The sequence below is a fragment of the Pteropus alecto genome, unplaced genomic scaffold, assembly GCF_000325575.1.
Source record: "Pteropus alecto unplaced genomic scaffold, ASM32557v1 scaffold75, whole genome shotgun sequence".
NCBI classification, from domain to species: Eukaryota; Metazoa; Chordata; class Mammalia; order Chiroptera; family Pteropodidae; genus Pteropus; species Pteropus alecto.
This window is the reverse complement of record NW_006440638.1, coordinates 15,287,420-15,304,172: the sequence shown is the minus strand read 5'-3', so window position 1 is coordinate 15,304,172 and position 16,753 is coordinate 15,287,420. Positions and strand designations below refer to the sequence as shown.

The 16,753-nt window shown below is 37.5% G+C and overlaps 1 protein-coding gene across 4 annotated transcripts in view; it reads right to left on the bottom strand.

The window, feature by feature from the left end:
• ADAMTS9 (ADAM metallopeptidase with thrombospondin type 1 motif 9) overlaps positions 1-16,753 on the bottom strand; it is a 155,127-nt gene that overhangs the window by 25,868 nt on the left and 112,506 nt on the right. For 2 of the 4 annotated variants that reach the window (XM_006917490.3, XM_015593742.2), the window contains 2 exons: positions 13,959-14,126; positions 7,206-7,379 (listed from right to left, as the gene is read on the bottom strand). In XM_006917490.3, the coding sequence (XP_006917552.1) occupies positions 7,206-7,379; positions 13,959-14,126 (342 nt within the window). The remainder of the gene's footprint in view (positions 1-7,205; positions 7,380-13,958; positions 14,127-16,753) is intronic. The other 2 variants (XM_025050793.1, XM_015593743.2) reach the window with 2 other exon arrangements.

The window sequence follows — 16,753 nt, the reverse complement described above, 5'->3', positions numbered from 1 at the left end:
CCTTCCTTCCTTCCTTTCTTCCTTCCTTCCTTCCTTCCTTCCTTTCCTTCCTCCCTCCCTCCCTTCCTCCTGCCCTCTCTCCTTTCTTCTCTTTCTTCCAACTATCTTTTTGTCCCTCCAATCATTTTATTCATTCAGCAAGTGCCTTCAAGGCTCTAAGTACTGTGCTAAATGCTGGGGAAAACTCTGATGAATAAGCTCTCTGACATCAAGCAGCTGATAACATAGATAATGGAAAGAGGCAACGACAATTCAGAGTGCTAACTGCTAAAACAGAGTATTTTCAAGCTGCTATAAGCTACCAATGACTCAGTCATTGGTATGGAGGTATCATCAGCAAGGGCTTCTGAGAGGAAGTGGCATCTTGGTTGAGGCCTAAAGGACGAACAGTGGTGAGTGAAGTAAGGGAAGGAGCAGGGCAGCCTTGTTGTGATACAGAGTTACTACGTAGTAAGGAAAGTATTCCAGGTAAAGATAAAAAAAGAAGGGGGCACTTGAGAGAACTGAGGGATTTATTCCTTAATGCTAAGAGATGCATAACTCATATACTCACAATTCACATTTGATCGAAAGACCTCTGCAGCTGTAAAAAATTCTTATGTCAGATTATAATACTATAAATAAGTAAATCCTTTATAAGTATAATTTTTTTAAAAAATTAATTAAAAAAAATTCAAACAGCCTCATGAGCCTTATAATTCTAAAGTGCGTAAAACTGATTGCTGAGAGGCCAAATATCTAGGCGAAAGTTGGCAGGTGATATTAAAAAGCCCCATATTGTGATATGCAGGCTAAGTGAAGTGCTGCTCTTCATGTGAACTCTCCATCAGGAGGCCACTGTACTGAAGAGAAGCCACATTTGTGGAAGGTCTACAGTGTGCTAGGCACTGTGCTGAACCCCCTTGCTTGAGCTCACAATCCTCAGTATGCCCCTGCAGCAAAGTTCGTCATACAATTCCCAGTTTGTAGATCAGCTAGCTGAAACCCAAAGATTTGAAGTCAGATTCTCAGAGCTGCACATCAAATCGTCTTTTGTTTACGATATAGTGCTTCTAGGGCAGAAACAAAATGAGTCACGGATGTCTGAATAGAGCATTTTTCTCTTTTCCAATTATTTTGTCCTACATCTGAAAGTCCATGATACCCTATGGTATCATGAAGGCACACGGATGCCCCCTCCCACCCCCTGCCCACAGCCTCGCATTAAACAGGCCTCACAATAAACAAAAGAGATCCACTGAGGTTCTCCAACATAATCAAGATTACCCCCAGGCCACATGGCCTAAGGTCTGATCATCAACCAGCTGGACCAAGAATTTCATTTTTAGAAGCAAGTAAGGGTGGTTACTCGGTAAAGGGAATTCTACTTTGATGCCAACTCTGCAGTAAGAAGCTGGACAAGCCATTAAGAGAGAAATAAAATTATTCATCTTAGGTGCACGGAAGGCAGTGGAATATAAAAATTCAGAACATATGTTCCAGAGGTCAGGCTGTTGGGCTTCAAATCCTAGCCTTATTATTTAGGAAATGCATGAACTTGGATAAATTAACTTGCCTAAGCTTCAAATGTCTTCACATTTAAGTGAGAATAAAATTTTCATTACTACATTAGAGAGTTATGGGAAAGGTTAAATGAGGTCCACAGTGTAAAAATACTCAATGTAGTTCTTGGTCCATAGCTTAATAAACAATACATTTTTAAAAATCATCATCAGTATTAGGACTGCTGCACTATACAGTTTTAGGGGTGTCACTGACATTGTAGCCTATGGAAATAGTATCCCCAGAATTGTGCAGTGTATAAACCTGTGAGGCTTTATAAAACATCCCTGATGATCATGCTACTGTGGGTATGCTTCTCATACCCACTTGTGCTTCTCAAGGTGGATGCCTGGATTATTGTTCAAAAAGAGGAGGGTGCCATTTGCTATGTGCCTTGCATGAAATACATCTTACCAAAAAAAACCCCAAAGAAAAACCAAAAAAAAAAACCAGGTGAGTTTTAATAGCCCACAAAGGAGAAGCAAAAGGAGAAAAATGCACACTCGAAAAGCAAACAAGAGCTCTGAGGTGGTTGCCAAGGACCGCTAAGAGAAGAACTTCCTGTAATGGACTGGGGTTGGGGAATTCGGCACATCCCATTCAGTGGGCTCTGAGGCTGTGCCTTGGCACGCTCACTGACATCAGGTCAAGGAGTCACTAGATGAAGGAAGGGAAGTAGAGACGCATGTCTGTGTCAAGCAGGTATCAGGTAAAATGGTAGCAGAGTGAGTGGGTACAGAGGAGGTGGGAGGAAGAAAGGTTAGGGCCATAATTGAGGGGAGTCTGAAGGGTGATGTACTAGTAAGTGACCACCTAGTTTACTGTTTAACAAGGACACTTTTTATCATGAAATTAGGGGCAATTAATAATTACACCAGGGCTGCCATAGGCATAAACCAAGACTGCCCCAGGCAAACAGGAGGAGTGGCCACTCCATTCTTGATTCGAACTATTAGGGTGGTTGCCTAGCTACTATCAACATTCACTCTAAGCCTTGTTGTTTTGGAGACATTCTGATAGGGCCACCAGCAGACTTCGCAAGGGAAGAACAAAAGCTTTTGATGAGGCTTCTCTCAGCTCCAGCTATCCTGAGCCTCATTTTGCAAATTCAATGTCAAGTGAGAGCCTCCCATAGTTCTCTATTCTCTCTCACCATCCAGGTCCACCTTCTCCAAACTCTCCACCTAGAGTTCAGTCAGATGAAAGAGCATGTACACAGGAGGGTAACTATTAGAATCTACTTTTCTCATTGCTTCAAGAGTCTTTTCTCTTTGTGAGAATGGTTAACTTCTAGTAAATTTCTAAATATAGCCATAGGTCAAGCTATTTCATTAGATCTTCTGTTCTTATATAAATCTTGATGGCAATGTTTGAAGAAGAATTTAAAAAGATCCATCTGCATAGCACATGCAAAGATGTAAATTTCTAGGCATATTTTGTATGATCAGAGAAGAGGATTTCCTCAGTGCATATTTGGCAAGGGTTCTATTCTTCGGGCTTTAAAAAGAATTGTAAATGGAGTTTGCATTTTCCCGATTGGCTCTTGAATTTTCAAAAGTTGGCTAATGTGTGAGCAGTCAGCTTGGATTCATTCCTCAACACTATCTTACTTTCTACTCCTTGGAGCAATTACATAGGGTTGAGTTTGGCATGTAATGAACGAGGTAGAAGGAAAAAGCAGGAAAGGTAGGTCTGAAACAAGAACTGCAAAGAGAATCAAGCAGTAACACTGAGAGAGAGAGAGATGAGAGAGACCCTTCTTTCTATATCTGGCACTGTCAATCCCAACAACTCTATTAGCTCAGATTTTCTCAGAATAATTCTGCATAGTTATTATTATTCCCATTCTACAGATAGCAAGCCCAAGGCTCAGAGAAATTAAGAATCCTTGTTCTAAGACAAGTGGCTAATAAGTGGCAGTGCTGAGATATGAACCAGGTCTGCAGAATTCTATAGCCTCTGGGTTTTCAATAACTTGTGTGGCTCAGGTGCAGTTAATTTTAAGTTCAACTGCTTTAGCTATTCCTGTCACTGTGTGGTGGAAGTAAAAATATCTAGAAGGAAAAAAAGCAAAACAAAACAAAAACAAACAAACAAACAAACAAACTGAATAGACAGGGAAGGTGAGAGCCCTAAATAAAAGAGATGACTGCGAACAATGGAACTAATCCATCAGGAAAGTGAATGAGAGGGAAAGACAGGGCTGGAAGACTAAATCTCCACATATGATAAGAATGCAGTTGTAAGAAAACAATCCCATTGAAAATTGCATCAAAAAGAATAAAATACTTAGGAATAAATTTATCCAAAGTGGTGAAAGATGAGTACACTGAAAACCATAACACACTGACGAAAGGAACTGAAGAAAACACAAATATGAAAAGATATTCCATGCTCATTGACTGGAAGAATTAATATTGTTAAAATGTCCATACTACTCAAAGCAATATACAGATTCAACACAATCCTATCAAAATTCCAAAGGCATTTTTCATAGAAACAACAACAAAAATCCTAAAATTTGTATGAAATTGACCCACAAAAGACACTCAAATCGCCAAAGCAATCTTGAGAGAGAAGAACAAAGCTAAGGCATCATGCTTCCTGATTTCAAACTATATTACAAAGCTATAGTAATCAAAATAGTATGCTATTAGCATACTATGCTATTAGCATACTATTCCAATGTAATAACAAAAAGACACCCAGATCAATGGACCAGAACAGAGAGCCCAGAAATAAACCCACACACATATATTATCAGTTAATTTATGACAAATATACACAGGTGAAAGGACAGTCTCTTTAATAATAGTGTTAGGAAAAGCGGACAGCCACATGCAAAAGAATGAAACTGGATCCCTATCTTACATCATATACAAAAATCAATTCAAAATGGATTAGAGATTTTCATGTAAGACCTGAAATCATAAAATTCCTAAAAGAAAGCATAGGGGATAAGTTCCTTTACTTCAATCTTGGCAATAATTTTTTGGATTGACATCAAAAGCACAGGCAACAAAAGCAAAAATAAACAAGTGGTAATACTTCAAACTAAAAATGGGCAAAAGACCTGAATAGGCATTCCTCAAAAGACATACAAATGGCCAACAGATATATGAAAAGGTGCTCAACATCACTAATCATTGGGGAAATGTAAATCAAAACCACAATGAGAGGTCACCTCACACCCGTGAGAATGGCTATAAATAAGATAAGATATAACAAGTGTTGGCGAGGATGTGGAGAAAAAGGAATCCTCATACACTGTTGGTGGGAGTGTGAATTGCTGCAGTTGCTATGGAAAACAATATGGAAGTTCCTCAAAAAATTAAAAATAGAACTACCATATGATCCAGCAATTCCACCTCTGAATATTTATTCAAAGGAATCAAGATCACTAACTCAAAAAGATTCCCCCTCATGTTCCTTGCAGCATTATTTACAATAGCCAAGACATGGAGGCAACTTAAATATCCACTGACGGATTAATGGATAAAAACAAACAAAAACAATCAATGTTTTATACAATTGAATATAATTCAGCCATAAAAAGGAAATCTTACTATCCATAACAACATAAATGAACCTTAAGGGCATTATGCTAAGACAGAGAAAGACAAGTACCATATGATCTCACTTTTATGTGGAATATAAAATAAAACCAAACTTATAAATACAGAGAATAGATTGGTGGCTGCCAGAGGTGGGAGTGGGAAGAAGGCAAATGCGTGAAGGTGGTCAAAAGGTACAAACTTCCAGTTTTAAGATTAATATGTCCTGGAGATGTGATATACAGCATGGTGGCTATGGTTAACAATATGTTGTGTATTTGCAAGTTGCTAAGAGAGTAGATCTTAAAAGTTCTTATCACAAACGAAATAAACTTGTAAGTATGTGAAGTGATGGATATTAACTACAACATTACATTAACAACACTCTGTTTACTGCATTAACAATAACTAAATTTACTGTGGTAATCATTTTGCAATATGAACATATGTCAAATCATCACGTTTTCACCAAAAATGAAGACAGTGTTATATGTCAGTTATATCTCAATAAAACTGGAAAAAAGTGGCATTGCCATAACACTTGCATAAAAAAAGAAATGCAGAATAGTATCTCATAATGATTTGTGAGTAAACTTAGGATAGAATCTTGCTTCTTTCACTTGCTCGGTATGTGGCAACTGGACAAACGACACTGGCTCTCCGAACCTCTGTTTCCTTGACTGCAGAATGTGGTAATAGTATCCACTTTGTCTAATGGTTAAAAAGATTAAGTGAGGTGATGAACATAAAGCACTTAGTACAGTGCCAGGCATGGTTTCCTCCTGTTCTGAAAACCATTCCTGATGGGAAATTCCTCTTTTATTATTGATATCTCTGAACCTTTTACAGCATGCACTTTCTTTTTTTAAATTAATTGAGAAAACATTGGTTAATAACATTATATATATATATTTCAGGGTTACAACTTTGTAACATTACATCTGTATACTCTATCGTGTCTCAAAATAGTCTAGTCTAGTCTCCTTCTGATCATATATTTGACCACCTTTACTCTCTACATTCTCCCCCTCCATCCCCTTCGCCTCTGGTAACCACCATTCTGTTGTCTGTAACTATGAGTTTGTTTTTTTTGTTTATTTGTTTTGTTTATTGGTTTGTCGTGTTTTGTTTTATATCCCACGTATGAGTGAAATCATATGGTTCTTGTACTTTTCTATCTGAATTATAACACTTAGTATAATATTCTCAAGATCCATCCATGCTGTATTTAATCTTTTGGCAATATTTCATCTTTTTTAGGGCTGAGTAGTATTCCATTGTATATATGTACTACATCTTCATTATCCAATTTCCTGTTGAAGGACACTTGGGTAATTTCCATATCTTGGCTCTTGTAAACAACAGCATACATTTTCTATTTCATTCCAATGTTAGTAGACATGGTTTTGCTTCCCAAACTCTTTTCTCCCTTTTCTACAATCTAATCTTCTGTTCTGGAAACTAATGTCCTACTAATGTCTTTTTTTCCTAGCCAGACTTCTCTCCAGGGACATTTAGTGTTTTCTTTAACTAAACATTAACGTAAAACATTACACTTCCTTTAACCAAACATTAAGTGGGAGAAAAATAAGTCTGTTTCTGCAACACCTGAGCAGTTCTTCAGATCCCATCATTATTTTTAGTGTTGGAAGTCCTTCACTAATTGATCAGGATTTCAAATGAATGTCTGTTTTCTACCTGAGAGCCAAAGTCATGGAAGGAAGAAAAATAGAGAAGAGGTCCTACTTGAATCTTGTGGCTGTTTGCATTAATAGAGAATGACCAAATCTGGATATACACATTTAAAATATTTCATCTGTTTCCCCCTCCTTCTGTGAAAGTTATCTGTATGCGTTTGGCCCAAGGCCTATTAAAAGTTTCTCTGGAGGCAGCCGGACTTGGAACATTCAAGTCTGGAGCATGCATAAAAAGGAGGAGCTCTCCCACCCTGGTTGGAATGAACTGCTTGCCTTCTGACAGCAAACCTTTTGGGAAAGAGCCAGCCTTGTCACCGTGCTTGAAGGCTATGCAGGGGAACAAACGGATGTGATGATAGCAAGGGGGTTGAGCAAAATGCCTAGCAGGTGCCCACTTCATGGCTCTACTTACTTCTTGCCATTCTTCTGCCCTCCAAGCATAGAGAGGACACTGCGGCGCTTGGCAGGCTCGTTCTGACTCCAGTCTGGTGTAAGGGTTGCACTCGGTCTCTCTGGCTACTTTGTGCGTTCCCATCTGACAGCCCACATTTCTTCGCTGCACGCCTTGGCCGCAGGACACTGAGCACTGAGAAGACAGAGTGTGTAAGTGGGAGCTTTGGGTCATTGTGCGTTGGGTGGGGAGGGGGTGGTGTGCGTGGGGGATGGTGTGCGTGGGGGAGGGAGGGTCACAGACATGGGGAAAGCACCCCTAATCCAATGCCTTTCACAGCGATCACAAAGCTTTCTAATTTCCAATGAAGGGAACTCAAGGCAAGGTCTTAAATCTGCAAACTCGCTGCCTGTCAACATTGGTGAGTGAGGAGGGTATTCATGTTTTAGGAATCTCAAAAGTTAACAAAACTCTTGGAAAATTGAAGAGGCTGAGGATGATCACTAGGAAACATTTAGTAGGACCTAGAAATAGTGCTGCCATGTGAAGCGAAATTCCCAAATTATGTTTATACTGGAGGATTTGAGGTTCTTGAAAACCAGAGATACAGCATTGTATAAGAAGAATTTCTTGGCAGGTTAAAACTATAACCCAAGGAGAGTAAATCACTGAAACTTTTAGGGCCTTGTAAGTAGAATTATTTTCTCCAGTCTCTTCCTTTTCTTGCTCTTATTCCTGACGGTGGAGAAATTTTTTTAAAAACTATGGAATTCGCTAAAGTATTTTTGTCTATCTACAACCGAAGATGAATATATAAGAATAAAAGCTGACAAGGAAAAACCATTTCCTCACGCATAATGTTTCAGCTCTTGAAAAATACTGCTAATCAGGCTGAAACATTTTGTTGACCAAGTTGCAAAACACCATATTAAATCTGCAATTAACTTTCCTCTAAATTAATTTTTTAATGGTTTCTTCATCACCGGATTTTATAATCTCACTTATGGGCAGGCCAAGAAATATTGTCTTTATTAAGGCTTTGACAGTTAGAAACTAAATGCAACATTTGTTTGGAAAGAACAGCATATTATTACCCTTGGCTATTTAAAAAATTTACCAAGTTTTTGTGATAGCTCAGCCTCCATTAATTTGTCTGGCATTGAGAAAATAGGTTTAATGTACATTAAAGCCATATTACTAAGAGGAAGTCTTCATAAAGAATAGAATTGTACTTTTAAATTAGAAAGGAATCCTTGTCCAATTAACCTGCTGTAGGATTCATCCTACTCTGAGCTAATGGAAATTTACTATCAAGAAGTACACCCAATGGATTGTGCTGCATTGTAATTTCATTGCCATTTCAGATTTTAAGAAAGAAACAGATTATACTATGTAGAGGGCAGCTTGGGAAATCATATTGTTTCAGATGAGTCTATGCCAGGCAGGAGCTCAAATGTTCACATCAAAGCTGGCTGAAGAGAAGGAAATATTTTGGAGCAACATAGCTATTACTGTTTGGGTTTAACTATGTTAATTGGATTGAATGAGTTTGTGACCCACAAAAAATCAGACTTTTAAAGTCATTATGTCTTGGGTGGAACAGGGAACGTCTGAACACAAGTGATTGCCTTGTCTGCAGAGAATGGCCATATAATATGTATGGGAGCTGCATGTATAATATTTGCCATCGATTACACTGGAACTGAATGAACTGTAACATGGGAGAGTTACCTCACCACTGACAAATATTCAAACATCGTCATCATTGTCATCTAACAACAACACCCAAAAAACCCTTTGGCTATTTGAATTTGAGGTCTTAATTATAAAACAGTACATTTCCAGAACGATGTAGCCAAATGGAAATACAAAGAAAGAATAAGAATAACTAAAAAATTTGAATTGGGCATAGGACATATATATTCAAAAGCTCAGAATGCTTTAATAACCTAAAGAAAAAGAAAATTACATTAAAGACTATTAGAATGAATACTATTCAGTCTCTAAGTAAATGATATCTCTTTTTAATGCTATTGTTATTTAGAAAATTACTTATCATTCAATGAATGGAATATATTAAGACTCCTAAGTATGCAACATTAAAAAAAAAAATCACTTCCTACAGTGTTTGATAACTTTTTAAAAGGCAAATAAAGACAAAGGAAAGTTCAACTACATAATATATCTTTGTGGCTTCTGAGTTTTATAATGTCAAAGCCAGCTTTGAAATAATACAAAAAACTTTGACAGGACTTAAATGCACAGCAAGGTATAAGCTCTGCCTTTCTGAATACCGCATCCATGGTAATCTTTGTTCAAAATGAAGTGCACTGCATCAGAGTTACTTTTCTGTGTTCCAGTTTTCTTCCTGTGCTGTCTCGAGGGAGGCAACAATTTGCATACACAGCCAGCCAGGCTTGCTTGGTGAATTCTGAGAGATTTGTGCAGAAACCCCATGAATAAAACAGCATCAAAAAGACCTCTGCATGACCCTGGAGGTGGTGATGGTGATGGTATGTACACATGTGTGCTTAATTCTTCTTGTTCTATTTAGTACATCTTTTAGTTTGGTGAGGAAAAAAGCTGAGCAGTCTCTATTAATGTGCCCCCCGTACCCGGCCATCATTCCAGCATGCAAGTCTATTTGTACAGGTTTGAAAGTAGATGTTTTTAGTTCTGAACTACTGAACTGGGAGATATGTTTCATCTCTCTGTACTTCCTACTGTGCAACGCTAGTATGCAGAACTCACCAATTTAAAGAGGGAACTTGATGCTTATTTCCACAGATAAAACCATCTCTGTGGAAGTTCTGATGTTTGAGGAATCACAATATATACTTGAAAGCCTGGAAAGAATATTATATACTTTCTTCCAGTATTATTGTGGTGACATTGTTTAAAGCAGGAACTAGCTTGAATCAACGATAATAATATAATAATAGTAACAATAATAGCAAACTTTTACTAAGCACTTACTATGTGCCAGTCTCTAAACTAGGGTTTCTCAACCTAAAAATTCTTTTGTTGTTGAGGGCTGTCCTATGCATTGAAACAAATTTAGCAGCATCCCTGGACTCTACCCACTAGATGTCAGTCGTATTTTCCTTCCTCCACCAAGTTGTGACAACCAAAGCTGTCTCCAGACATTGCTAAATGTCACAAGAGATACGAAATCACCCCAGTTGAGAGCTCTATGCTAAGCATTTCACATAAAATATCGTTTACATTTCTTAGTAAACCTTTTAGGCAGATACTCCACAAATAAATTAAGCAAAGAACAGAGATAATCACTCTAACTCGAGCGAAAAACAGAACAAAACAGTCAAAGTAAATTCCATCTCAGGCAATGTACCGTAACTACTGTGGACTAGAATGTGCCTTCCAGTTTAAAATATGGTGTTAATGTGATGCAGTCTTCCATAAGACGTCAGCGAGAGTGTGGGTGAGAAGCCTGTATTCAAACAATTCAACATCAGTGCTTACAGATCAAATACAAACAAAATAATGGAGAGCACCCATCTCTAAAGCAAGTCTATTTCTCATCACTGACTATGTGCATGTGGTTTCCTTGATTCCTCAAAAAATACAGCTACACATTTGCCATGTTTCTCTCTTGAATACTTTCAGAATACTTCAGAATCAGACACCACCACCACACTGCTTTCATTGTAATTACAAGAGAAGTCCTAACCCTAAATGGCTGGCAGATTTATGATGCAATTGCCAGTTTCTCTTTTGGCATTGCACCGAAGAGCTTGAAAAAATGAATTATTTCCCTGAATCTAAGACATCATTGATTGCAAGACACAGCATTATGTTTTCTATCAACCCCTAAGAAAGAAAACAAGTGCTATTAATTTAATCATGGCATTCCAATTATTGTCAGGCCCATCCTGACTACAGAGATGGTAAACTGTAAGAAACACGAGTAACTCAGGATTGATGAATGCATCCATTGAATGAGTTCATGATTGATGAATTCTAATCTGATTATTTATTCTTTTCATTTTTGATCTTCATTGTTTAAAAAAGTCTTTCTATAGGAATAGGATAACATTTAAAAATTCACCCTGGAATGCTTCTGTATCATGGGAATACAGAGCTTTCACAATTATCAAGCTGAATCAAGAATTTGATACTGATTTTTATCTTAAAATTTCACGGGCATCTAACCTTAGCTCTTCATAAAAATCATCTAAACAAATCAAATGTAAAGTTTTGAAGAAAATGCTTTTAAACTATAGTGAGGATGTTTTTCATTTTTCAATAAAAGAAATGCTTTTATTGAAAAAATTTCCTTTACAAATTCAAAAATTTTAAAAGATGTAGGAGTAAAACATTCCCCTTTAAACCTCAAAACATCAGTTTTGAGGGAGAGACTATGAGGATCAGCATGGCTATACTAGTCTCCCATCCCATATTATGTACATCTTATTATTTTCAGACATTTTGACAAGAGAAATTGCAAGAATTATTCTTCCTACCTTTAAGATGAGATGACTAGAAAATAGCTACTAGCTGAAAACAGAGGGACCAGATATAAAATCTAAATTCATTGTCAATGGATAACCATTACTCTTGCTTTAATATCGCTGCCCTAAGGATATTCCTGTTTACTGCCAGATCATTAGTAAACCAATAATCTTTAATCATGCAGACCATCTTTCTCCATCAACCACTGGGTCTGATTATTTTTAGGTACATTTCTAAATTGCACAAATTGGATTTTACCTATGCAGCACCTTGTCTTGCCCGCTTTTATAATTCTTTTCTGCAAATCAAATCACGGCATTAATAAGCTGGCCACAGATCATTTCATAACTGTGTTTGCTTGCATTTTCTACAAAGGTGACTAGACTTTTCTAAGCAGTCATTTTGAACAGGTGCAGTCTTTTCTGGGGAGGCATTCTGATAATCCTATTACCTTATGTTCGGAAAAAACCCCCAGGGTTCAAACCTAATAGTCACAGCTTTGTGAGCAATTTTAGACTTCCCATCAAGATCACAGGATACTGGAGTAAAATGCACTCTGTGTTTACAAATAAAGAGTGAAAGATTCTTTCAACAGTCTTTTTATTGAATGAATTAGACTTTAAAATGAGCATCACTTACATGCTCTAAACTTAATATTCGGGGCAAGATGCATATATATAAGTAGAGGCTAAGGAACATAAAGAAAAGTCACTCCATGAAAGCCTACAAGAGAACAAGCTAATTAGTGTAGTATCTGAAATAATGTTAGCTGCAGATTTTTATATGAATCGAATAGTTTCCAAAAATGAAAGGACTGGAAATTGCAGATGACAGTAGTCACTTAAACAACTGTTAAGGATGACTAGTATGAAACACTGCTTTGAAAACTCATTTCTTAAGGAAGCTGCAGGAGGGACTAGCTCTGGCTGGGCACAGAGGCTTTGAGTGTTAAAGTAAAACAAAACTGAAAACAAAACATGATCATTGTGATAAAGGCCTTGAGAAGGACCAGACCACTCTGCTGATGCGGACCATACTTTACATTTCTGGGAAGCAGAATATAGCTGGGAGGTATAGGGGACAATGACAACAGCTCAGAGCATTTAAGAAAAAGTTCACACTTCTACAGGAATCTTCCATCAGTCATGTTGAAATAGAGGATTCTCGACTCTTCCCCCTGTTAACACAGCTGTCCAATACGCTTCTTTGGGACCTTAGGAATCAAGACCCAGGCTCTGGAAGAATCAATTCTAGAGGCTACCAACCTCGAAGCTAGTTTTTTAAATTGATTCTCTGGAGTATCTGCATGATTCTCTGCTGCACAGGAGAACCACAAATTCAGTCAAACCTCATTGAATCGAATCAATGGAGAAAAGGAGCAGTACTGTATATGAAACATGTGAAAAGAAATTGAGCCTATTACCTTTAAGTAAGCACCTTCAAAAACGCTGAGAAAATGTACAAGTGTGGAATGACAAGATTTACTTTATGGAGTAGATGCCAGTGACTTTAGTTTATGCATTAATTGTTTATAGGTAAATAGAAGTTTCCAGAGTTCCTTTTTGATTTCAACAAAGAAACCCAATTCCTGACTAAATTATCAAATGTTTAGAAGTAATGGAGTCTAACCATAATCAGTTTCTTTGGTACTTACCCCTCTTACCCATCTGATACACACATCACACTCATCTAAACAAATTATTATTCTTGAGACCCCTGAGCTAAGTAGGTAGCATTCATTATTGCATTAAATTCTCATAAGAATGATCTGAAGTAGGCTCAGGAAGGTTAAACAAATCACCCAAAGTCGCATAACTAGAACATGACGGAGAACTTCCCCTCTGTCCCCTACCTCTCCTGTACACAAGTGAATGCGCAGAGAAAAAGTTCCTTATACTTTATATTGACAGTCCTTTCTTTGAAAACCTCAAAAGTAAATTCAGACTCAATTCCTGCTAGGGGACCATAGTCAACTTTACTGCAATCTGAATTAGCGGTTCTCTGATGAATAATAAGACAAATGGCATCAGCAAAGTGTTGAGGGGCTATTCTGTGCTAGACGTCTAATATCTACACCTACTGTCATTTAGAATTAATCCTCACAACTACCCTACTATAGGTATTGTTATCCAAAGCACCAAGGGCTGAAGCCATTTGCCCAAAGTCCCACAGCTAATATGTATCCTGACAAAAATTCTTCCCTCCCTGTCCCCCAAACCGAGCACAGGAACACAAGTCAACACGATGGTGTCGGCCATGTGTCCAAAGGTAACGAAGCAGTCGTAGAGAAGCATTGCTCACCTGACTCCAGGCGCCAGCCTTCCATTTGGGGCATCTTCCTCCTCGGCACTTTCTGTGCCCATTTGGCTTAGCAAGGTGTTTACAGTAATCACTTTCTAAATGGCTTCCATCTTTTGCCAAGCAGTAAACATTTCGTTGTTTATGCCCTCGACCACAAGAGACAGAACACTGAAATATAAAGCAATGGCAAGGTTGTTTTTTTTCCTTTAATCACATGGACTTTGATAAAAACCTGTGTCGTGAAATGTTAAGATCATGCCTAACAAGAGTCACCATTCCCCTCTTTTCCAGCACCATTTTGGATAATATCGCAAGGCTCAACATAGAAGGAAGGTGACACTGGGGGAAAAAATGTCCATAGCATTACAGCAGAAATCCTGTATAGTGTTTTGGGTCACTCAAGAGAGTGAATAAATCCTGATAATTTTTGCCAAAAATGAAACCCACGAACCTGAAATTACCACACAGTTCTCATTTTTAAAAGTCCTACTATGAATTAGAAAGGATTTCTTTTGCACATCTCACTTCATGCAATCTCTGATCAAGATATTTCTACAACAAAATGCCTCGTGATTCACTGATTTGGATAAAGGTGCATTTCCAAAATACAACTGTATCCAATTTCCTAATTAAGTGATTCCAATTTAAGGAAACTCTTCTACCATTTTTCAGAGGATAGACTCTCATTTTCCCAGTCCATCGGGAAGGAGGTGAAAAAGACACATTAGAAACTGAAAGGTAACCTAGCAAGGTAAGTCTGTGCCAATTTTGGGAGGGAGGCATTACCTTTCAACTTTGGTCTGCAGATTCACTGGACTGTTTTAAATGTGACCTTGTCTGACCACATCTAAGAAACTTGACTTTGATTTCAGATTAGGTTTCTCAGAAAGGTTTAAGAATCAAAGTGCCCATGGAGTCAGGACAAAAATTTGATATGACAGCTTCTTGCAGAATAGGCAAGAGGCTGGCCCCAGGGAGCGCACTCAGATATTCAACTTCCATTGCCTCATTAGCAATTACAGAAGTCATTACCACTTGGATCATAAGCTTGCTGGCTCAGGTTTTCAAGACACATTATTTCCTAATATAACATTCTTGCTTTTTAGAGGAAAATTAGTTTAAGAATGAAGAACAAAATGTGAAAATGTAATGAAAATAGATTTCAAATGTCATTTCCTTCTATTTAATATTTCTTCTTTTCCCCACTAAGTTTGTGATTTTGTTAACTTAAATTACCAAAATGCCCTTTTATGCCTAATAGATATATAGCGCTATGTAAAATGTAGCCTAATATCAATTCAATCACTATTACCAACCAACCATGCTCGAAGTTATACCATTCATAAATGTGTCAGACATGTTTTTCTAGTAAACACAAACATTATAAAAATCTCAATTGTAGATAGATTTAAAATATGTATCTTAACAAGTTTGGCTATAACTTTTTACTTTAGGAGATGGATACATTGCTGTTTACATGTGAACCCTCATCTTAGGTGAATTATGATTTGGAGCAGTCATACTGGAAATCTTAATAGAGTAGATGGAAAGAAGCAGCCTAATTTGAATATCTATACTCCAACCAAAATATCCATCATTTAACCTACAGCGTTTTGATATATGTAAAGACTTTGGGATATAATTCTAGAAGGCTTTTAGGATGACCTTCCTAGAAATATCCCTAAAAACCAGTGATCTAATGACTTGCACACAGGTATTCCCCATTATTAGTAACTAATTTTAATATTTAAAAATGATACTTTGAAAATACAATAATATAAGGACACAATTAGAATTTGGTATTTCATTTGTTTATTCAACAAACATTTATTGAGTACCTACAAAGTTCCAAGAATTTTGCAAAGAATTGAGGATAGATTAATGAATAAAACTGACAAAATCTCTGCTCACACGAAGCTTATAGATCAGTGAGGGAGACCAGCATTAATCAATTGATGACAAAAATAAACATATGCTTATTAACTGATATAGACACTATGAAAGAAACTGGCTGGAGTGGTTGGAAGAGGGCTCTCTGAGACATACCTGGAGCCAGAGCATGCAGAGCTCGCTCACAGGTCAGAATAATGTATTTGGATTTTATTCTGCATATAATGGGAAATCACTGAAAAGTTTTAAGTTGGGGTAAGACATGGTCTCATTTTGGTTTCAAAAATTCTACCTCGACTACTGAGTGGACAAAGGATTGGGAATACAGTGTGAGTGGAAACTAGAAAACCACTCGGGAAGATATTGCATTTGTCCAGACTAGAGGTGATGGTAGCTTAGATTACGGTGCAGAGTGTTGGGGTGGGGAGGCCAATGGATTTAAGACATATTTTTTTGAGGTAGAAATGACAGTACCTGATGGATCAGCTATAAGGTGGAGGGGACAAGGCAGACCCAGGGATGTCTCCCAAGTTTCTGGTATGGCCATCTGGATAGATAAATGACATTTATGGAGATGGGGAAAACAGTAATGGGGATCAAGGATATATTTATTTATAGGAAATAGACTGGACTTAAATGATATAGAATTATGAATGGTAACACTTGTTTTATTAGGGTGAAGAAACAGACATAGTTGTCTTAGGGTAATCAGATGAACATGTGTGAACTTAAAGCAAGTCCATATGCTCAGGGATAGTCATTTCAATATACAAAGAGTCCAAACAAGCTGTCCCTTAATATGGAGAGGGAAAAGGCAGTTGATAGAAATACTGATTTAATAATCTACAGTGGTCATTGGAAGATATAAACAGTCAGCAGTCTTCAGAGGTAGAATTAGAAAAGGC